We start from the raw sequence: 8570 nt of genomic DNA, 5'->3' as shown, positions 1-8570 counted from the left end.
GACTTTAAAAGAGATACATGATAGACACATCGCAATAAAACCTTTAAGATTTACAGGAAATTTGTATCAACAGATCTATACACGAAGACCATTCCTTTACACTAAAGTTGTTTTGGAGTGTCCCTTTTAGTTTGGAACAGACTTTTCATAGTAGAGATGTTTAACAAAAGCAAAAACCATTTTACATTTATGCTCATTAGGTATCAAATAGTTGTAATTTACAAGAAATAAAAACACATTCCTCCACAAATACAGGAGAGGTTACACAATGTAGAAACAGTTCTAGTTATAAGTTGTAATTTGCTTTAGAAGGTAAACATGTGCCAGTGGCACTCAAAGGAGACAATTTGAGACATTTATATTTTGTAATATTGTCATGATAGAAATTTAATTGTGTCATTTCAAAGTGTAAACAGACAGAGGCAAGTAACAAGATAAGGCTATAAGTTTAGTGAAGCTTTGCCCTGTCAGTTGATGCTGGGACAAGTATTCATAAGCTGAAGTGTGTTTCTTTCTTTTACCCATCCACATTATTACAAATACAGTTGAGATTGGGGAGGGCAGGGAAAGGGAGGGAGAGAAGATACATGTAAAAAATAAAATAAAAAAATAAACTTAAGCCAATAGCAACAGACTGAAACAAGTTACTCAAAGTTTGTTTTATTTCAAAAGCTAGGATAGCTTCAATATCCATGTTATGGTGAATCCGAACACATGTAAAATACCTTACAATACATTAGATTCCAAAAGGTACCAAAAAGTACAGTAAAATTAACACTTCCAATACTGGAAATGTATGACACAAAACAATACAAAATAAAAAGATGGAAAAGTGACACTGGTTCCCTAGGATGAGTCATTCTGTACAACTGGAGTAATAGAGTCCATACTTAACTCCAAGAGGCAGTCCCTAGATGCAGAGCTGCAGCTTTAAGCAGACCCCAAAATCAGTTCAGTTTTTACCTATTGATAAAACCATTTATTAATCTCTTGCATAGCTAGGATTCACACATACAAAAAGAAACAAATCCAATTAAAAACACTGAGCCATTAGGATTACTGTACAGTGAGACATGCCATACAATTGGTAGAAATTTATGTTTGGTATGTAATGTCCAGAGTTTACAAAAGCCACAATTTTTTTTTCCAGAAACTGCATGCCACAGCATACCTGAAATACGCAATGTTCAATATGGCTTGTAGTTATTCTGATGACCGCCACGCCTTGGAGCCTTTCCATAGTTAGCACTTCCCTGACCTGCAGACAAATGGATGTTAAGTTTCTGGAACTTTTAAGCTCCTATTAGAGCACATTTAGAAATTACTTACTGTAGTCATATCCTGGTCCATAGCCATAATATGGATATCCAGAGTAGTCGTAATTTCCGTATCCACCATAGCCTTGCTGACCATAGCCATACCCCCCTTGGTTCCCGTAGCCCTGGTTCCAATAGTTGTTGTAACCTTGATTCCAGTTTTGACTTTGAGCTGTAATAGTCAAAGTGTTGATTTAGCAGTGGTTGAATAAGACTACACTTTCCCCCCTTTTTTGTGACTGTCTTGACAAACTTAAGGTACACCAGATTTGCCATCTTAAGGGAAGACTTTCTGATCCTTGGTACTCAGGATTTGTCAAGCTGACCAACCAGAAAGGACTATAGGATTTGTTTTCTGCATGCAGAAAGTTACACCCCCTTCCCCACTCTAAGTGCAGTATACAGATAATACGTTAAATGATCATGAACACTGAAATATATTAATGTTAGAGCTCTTCCGACAGCAAAGTCTATAGAAAATGTATGTCTCAAAAGTGAACCACAAACATACCTTTTCCACCTCCTCTACCTCTTCCACCACCACTGAATCCTCCTCGGCCACCATACTGTTGCTGGTAAACTTCTTTTGGCTGTGCTATTTTTATTTCACACTGCAAATGTACAAAAAAAATATATAAATGTATTGCCCATATTAAACACAAGGCTACAAAAAGAACTGTTCAAAAAAGTATATTGCAGTATTATGTTTGAATGATAATAATTAAGGTAATTATAAGCATTATGACAGTCACAAAATGATACAAGTCAAACAAGCTACAATATTACAATGAACACTATAGTGTTAGTAATAGAAACCTATAACACTAATGTCCTCTGACAAGAGGGTTGGGCTTAACTTATTTGTAGACTAGACATGTGTCAACACTATTTTGTTTAATACAAATGCATGAAAGTGCCAGAACAAACCCAATGTTGCCATTAGTAAGAACTCTACAGCTTAAGCACATAAGCTTTAGGCTAAATACAAAAACCACCATTTTAAGACCTTCTAATAATTGAAGGTTTGATCACTTCATATGGCTGTATAGAACCAATACCAAGTATTCTATATTTCATATCTCAAGATATGTAAAGGATTTAGATACGTACAAAATTAATGCACTAGAAAAAGCTAAGAGCACTAGAGTAAAGTTTGATGTGTCTTGAGACTAGCCTGTAAAATTGATATGTACCCAATACATCTTAATTCAGAAACATGTCATTTTATTTAAGTATCCAAAAATAAGCGACCTGGAAAGACTTAAGGTTGCCTATTACAGTGTTCTTACCTTGCTACCACTGACGTTATGGAATTTTTTTTCCAAGATTGTTTTCACAGGGTCCTCTTCTTTAAATGTGATGAAAACAAAGCCTCTCCTCTTGTTGGTTTTTGGATCCATTGGAAGTTCAACAGCTTCAATCTGTGGAAAAGATTTAGTCATTTATAACAAGGTACAGGAATGCCTCACAAAAGTAAAAATCTGAACACATAGGGCTTTACAGAAAGGTCAGTGACTTTACATATGTAAAAATAGGTTGTCAATACAGCAAAAATAAAGTAGTTTATCCTGAGTGCTTTTGTAGATTAAATATTTTCAATACACAGTTGGCACTTTATGGGTTAACCACTAGAAACTTCTCTGCACTATGGTATACAATACCATTAACCCATCAAGTATTGACATTGGTACAAAATTTACACAACCCTTATTGAAGGGTTTGTCAGTTTTCATTTTCCATTTGAGTGTTGGATTCTTTGTGCTTTTCCTTTTAAAAAAATTAAAGCCAAACCATGCACCAGAACCACTACAGTATAATAAAGTCCTGGCACAGACTGTCCCGGTAGTCACTCAAGTTTAAACAGTCTTCAGAGAAAAGTCAACGATTAAACTGGGCTGTAGACCTCTTGCAATAGATTTGCTTCCTATTATAGGCCTGCAGTCTTTACAGGACATGCAGACATTTTCTCTGCAAGAAAACCCCCAAGCACTAGAGAAGTTTTGCTAATGTATCTCTACGATGGAAGTCTAACGTTTTATGTAGGACGCCTAAAATCTAACTAGAGAAGATAACAGTAAAGTTAAATACATTTGTTTTTAATGTTAAATTATCTTTTGATATGCTTTGATATTTAAGGTGTTCAAGCGCACCACCTTCAGGTATAAAAATGTGATGTTTCACCATCATAGTAGGAAACAATTACTTCTGAGTGCACCGTTGAACCATATGCATGAGCCCATAAAGACTGAGACTTCTGTTAGCCCATTTACAACCTAGTATACACAAGTGTTAGTTTAAAATAAAATATTGGAGATGAGACAATAACTGATGCCTGTAGACATTGTTCATGTACAACATCCATCAACATTGCTGATGCACATGTCAGGACTCTAGACCTTTTGGAATACATCTCCCACAATGTTTTGCCAGCCTTACAGCTGTAAGAGCATTAAGGGAGATTTAGCCCACGTTTGAGTGCCAAATGTTGAAGCTAACCTGCACTTAACATACACAAACATCCATTAAGATTAAAGTAGAATTTTGAAGTTAGGTGTCCATACCTCACCAAAGGTTCCAAAATATTCCCTTATTTTATCTTCGCCTGCCTCTGGGTTGAGCCCACCAACAAATATTTTTTTAACAGGGTCCTTCTTCATGGCCATTGCTTTCTTGGGATCAATAAGTCTCCCATCAAGCCTGTGTTCCTTTTGTTCCAATACCTGTAAAAAGAGTTAATACCGTAAGCAATTGTGTTACACAGTCTTGATGTACCATGAAAATAGTCAAGTTACACACCTTGTCAACACTTGCGGCGTCTTTAAATAGTATAAATCCAAACCCCCTAGATCGTCCAGTATTAGGGTCCATCTTGATTGTACAGTCTGTTACTTCACCAAACTTAGAAAAGTAGTCTTTTAAGTCTTTTTTGCTTGTATCCCAACTCAAGCCACCAACAAACATTTTCCTAAAGCCACAAGCAGAAAAATACAAGCCATGTTAGGAGTATCTAAACACAGATTGCATCAAAACACATTGTTATTGTAATCCTCAGAAACCCAAATCAAGTTATTAAAGGCAATAGTCAGTAAACAGAGGGATGAAAAAATAAATAAAACCAAGACAACACAAAAGCCCCAAAGCCAATAAAACCAGAGTACAATCAGGAATCACGACAACACTAGAACCAAATTACCTTAGATGCATATTCAACCCAATATTTGCAAAATAATTTTATAAAAAATACAATGAAAAAAAATGCATTTCAATACAGAGACAATGACCAAATGAGAAGCATTCCAGCAATACATTAATATTTAGTTAGCTTAAAAAAAACCCAAAATATAAAAAACAATTGTGTTAGCAGCTAGAGCATAATATCTCCCATTTAAAATAAAAAAAACTAGAGCAAAAGTTCACACAACAGAATAGGAAAACCTCCCCCCCCCCCCCCCCCATCACCACATGGCGCCAACAAAGGGTTACCAGAACAAAGGATATAGGCGATCATTGGGACTAGTCCCCCCACCCCACCCCCCCAATATCATACACAATACATGAAATAAGATAAATGCAAAAGAAAATATAACTTACACTTCTTCTTTAGTTAAAGGGGAAGAAATATCAGGTACGCACCCTGCGTCCTCCTCGCCTTTGCTGGCATTGATCTGATCACCTTCAGCGCCGTTCTGGTCTTCAGCCGCGGCGGCCTCGTTTACATCGGCAGTTTCAGTCTCGCCAGCTTCATGGCCGTTCTCGGTGGTCTCCATGTACTGCTGCTCGGTATCAGACATTTCGAGAGTGGTTTGGATCGCTCCTGGGGGGGGGGGGGGGCAGACACACACAGTGAATACATGGGGGGACGGAGAGCGGCAGCGCGGCCTAGATACCGGCGGGGAGCTAGGCCTCACATCCAACGCGAGCAACTAACGGAGGCTCCCTCACCGCACACACACACACACACACACTGCGAGCTGGCCGCCTACCGAGCCGGCAAACCGGGCACCGATAGTAAATACCGAAACCGGCGATAATGCGGCTTAAAATAATAATTAAAAAAAAAAGCGCGTACGGCCTCTGCCACAAACACTGTATACATCAATCAATCAGCTACACATCACTAACAGCATACCGACACACAGCGCGCTGCACACAATCTAATCAATCGGCAATGATCGGATTAGCTACTCGATGCTTACACTGGCTCCTACGAACGTTAAATTCTTCCAAGATGGACTCTCCCAACAATGGCAACTCGTGGCTAGCTTTATAGAGCCGAATAGGAGCACTGTGGAACAAGACGGATTCCGATTGGCTGTCTGCGCACGTCTATTATATAGATGCAGCTGCGCTATTGGCTGTTTTGTTCCGAAGCTGGGAGGCGGGGCCAGGATGGCCGGAAATCTCGCGGGAGCTGAGTTTGAACACCTCCCCCTAACGGCCACCATCTCTCTTATGTAATTTAACGTTTGTTGCGGCCGCCTAGCTAGTATGTTAATAGCACGGCCGGAGACACCGGGCTGCCCACGTTACTGACTGATAAAGAATATGACAATAAATGGCGGGTTTATAGGGGGGGGGATTGTTTATCCGATGCCAGAGCTATACAGAGACCTGCGGCTGCTGGGTTTGTAAAATGGCTGTCACCAAACACCGCAGTGATAGCAGCGAGCGGTGCACGGCTTACTGTGAGCAATGGCGGGGCAGGAGAGTAATAACCGAGCTGGGTCAGCCCGTATTAAACATGGACTCCGAGCCCGCACCCCGGGCTGGACATGGCTGAGCACGAGCAATGGGCATTTATTATCATTATTTATAAAGCGCCAACAAATTCCGCCGCACTATAATAATGCCAGGGTCGATTCCAATACAGGGTTAGTCACAAAACACCTAGCTCGAAATAACCCATTTACAAAATAAAAAAACAAGAGGGTTTAACTTAGGAGCTTCTATGTTTGTCCCCCACCAAAAGAGGCATTGGGTACTTTTTCTTTCTTTCTTTCTTTAGACAACAATACAATTGTTTCGAGCTTGTTTAGAAATTAATGTATTATTGGGGATTGATCAAAGGAATTTATAAGACAAAATAGACCGATTAATCTTTCCCTCCCCCCCCCCCCCCCCCAAAAAAAAAATAAACCTCCCCAAGTCCATTGTGCTTAAAGCTTAGCTATTTTGACCAACATTTGCAACCTCCTCCTATTCCATACAATTGCCACTTTTGTGTTTTACTGTGTGTGTACATATACAGTTAAATGTGATCTGAAATATTTATTAAATGCCATTTGGATGCTCTTTTTAGGGTTGGTCCTGAATGTGTAGATTAGCTATAGACCATTAACATATATATGGGAACACTTAACATACAGCAAATTGCATATGAATGTTTCACTTTACAGGCAGATGGGGGGATTTCAGTTCAGATGCTTTTTATATGCAAATGACCACCTGCTCAATTCCCGATTCCATGCTCTCTCTGTCTTGGCAATGGCAAAGAAAATGCCATGGTCTACTGAACCCCTAGAGGTCATCTAGAGAATGGCCTGGAGTGGCCCCACACGTTTTATTAGTGAGGTGCTATATACTAGCAAACATTACACTTGTGCACACATGCTTTTCAATAGGTATGAACAAATCAAATTCATTTTAATCTATACCCGAACAAATATTTCCATCAGAGAGTACATTAAAAGGAATTTGATTAGTTTGTACCATCTTAAAAGGATTAATGCACAAATCTAGCAGACATTACCATGGATAAGCAATGCTAACCAGGTGAGCATCCCCACTGTGCTACAAGTGAGAAGTTATTAACAAGTAGAACAGGTTTTTAAACAAACAATCCGAATAGGAAAGACTGCATGCCTTACTCTCGCCCGTTATCAATGTTTGAAACTACTTGGAGGTTTCAGGTGGGCTATATCAATATTTTCTGTTTGATTAAAATTGCATTTCAAGTATGTTTTGTACTTATAAGTATTTGTACTGGGTCATATTCATTTAGGAACATATGGTCCATATGCAAATAGAATAAGAGTTAAAGGAACACTATAGTCATCAAAACCAGAATAGCTTAACCCTACAGGCTTTTCAATGCAAACACTGCCTTTTCATAGAAAAGGCAGCATTCATTGGTGCCTAATAACACCTCTAGTGGCAGTCACTCAGACGGTACGTAGAGGTGCTTCCTAGTCCAGTGCTGCACAGTGTTTAGACACTTACATCCCACATAGGAGATGCTGATTGGTGCAGCACAGCATTTTTGAATTGGCTGAGATTATCAAGATTGATGAAAAGTGTGTAAAATCAACATTCAAGTGAGATCGAAATGTGACTGGTCAGCTAAACAGCCACACCTGCACTATAGTGTCAGGAATACATGTTTGACAATACGGTCATTTGAAACAAAAGAGACCAATGGAGTTGTGTAGTTAGAACCTATATATGGGGATAACCTAAAATTGAGAGAAAACAAAAAATAAATAAATCACTAATACGCCCAAATGGGAGCAATAAATAAAGAAATCCCTACCTTTAATTGAAATTTGATACAAACTTTATTTGAGGACATACATACACAAAAAATACATAAATCAGAGCAGTAGATGTAGGAGGCTGACTTACTATAGAGTTAAATACTTTCATTTGCATTGGATATACAGAAAGAGTGCTGCTGTTTAAATAAAAGTAAATACAAAAATACCCCTAAATAACTTGTGGGATTAAGTATCATAATTGGAAAAAATGAAAGCAATGTTTAGGCGCTATATTGCAAAATAATTGTATACCTAAAATGGTGTCTATCTTTAAGACTCAGTTAAATGTCTCACTAAATTAGGCAATAGCGTCTTACCACTGGGGTTTCTCTATGTGAGATGACCGAATGCTCTATTATACGTTTTTTTTTTTTTTTTTAAACTGACAGAAACTCTTCCCTACATGTTCCATGCCACAAAATCAGGTAAAAAGATTGATTATCCCAGTGGTGTTATAGTTGAAGACATTTCTTACATTGGACTTGTCTTGTCCTTGGCTATCAGAGATGATTTTAAAGTTCTTCTGGATGAGTTTTCCATGCAACACACCTCCCACAAAGTACCAACATATGCACCCAGTCACCTCACATAGAGATACGCAGTGGCAACACGTTTTAAGGCATATCATCAAGAATTCTCGAAGGATGTGCAGACACAGAGTAAGCCAACCAAGGCCAAAGAGGGTGTGGCGTTGACCTAACCTTGAAATGCAGAGAGTGTT

General features: G+C 38.7%; 1 protein-coding gene across 2 annotated transcripts; it reads right to left on the bottom strand.

The window, feature by feature from the left end:
- Window positions 1–644: 644 nt before the first annotated feature.
- Window positions 645–5620, bottom strand: HNRNPAB (heterogeneous nuclear ribonucleoprotein A/B). Of its 2 annotated transcripts, none has more exons than XM_063447521.1 (9): window positions 5513–5620; window positions 4908–5130; window positions 4113–4281; window positions 3878–4036; window positions 2606–2737; window positions 1828–1927; window positions 1330–1488; window positions 1172–1258; window positions 645–963 (listed from the first exon to the last, which is right to left on the bottom strand). In XM_063447521.1, the coding sequence occupies exons 2-8, from the start codon at window positions 5105–5107 to the stop codon at window positions 1188–1190; spliced, it is 990 nt and encodes a 329-aa protein (XP_063303591.1). In that variant the 5' UTR covers window positions 5108–5130; window positions 5513–5620; the 3' UTR covers window positions 645–963; window positions 1172–1187. The 2 variants fall into 2 exon arrangements, with proteins under 2 accessions (XP_063303591.1, XP_063303592.1); XM_063447522.1 differs by having other exon boundaries at window positions 4950–5130.
- Between the last annotated feature and the right edge of the window lie 2950 nt (window positions 5621–8570).

Source organism: Pelobates fuscus, chromosome 3, assembly GCF_036172605.1.
Source record: "Pelobates fuscus isolate aPelFus1 chromosome 3, aPelFus1.pri, whole genome shotgun sequence".
In the NCBI taxonomy this organism is placed as follows: domain Eukaryota; kingdom Metazoa; phylum Chordata; class Amphibia; order Anura; family Pelobatidae; genus Pelobates; species Pelobates fuscus.
The sequence above is the reverse complement of the archived record's forward strand: the minus strand, read 5'-3'. Positions and strand labels throughout refer to the sequence as shown.

Bases quoted from the DNA above. Each gene is read 5' to 3' on its own strand.
- HNRNPAB (XM_063447521.1), bottom strand. From the start codon at position 5,107: ATGTCTGATACCGAGCAGCAGTACATGGAGACCACCGAGAACGGCCAT. The intron at 1,928-2,605 runs GTAAGAACACTG...GTACATTTGCAG, and splicing joins ATAACGTCAGTGGTAGCAAG to TGTGAAATAAAAATAGCACA. The intron at 1,259-1,329 runs GTAAGTAATTTC...ATTTGTCTGCAG, and splicing joins TGGACCAGGATATGACTACA to GTCAGGGAAGTGCTAACTAT.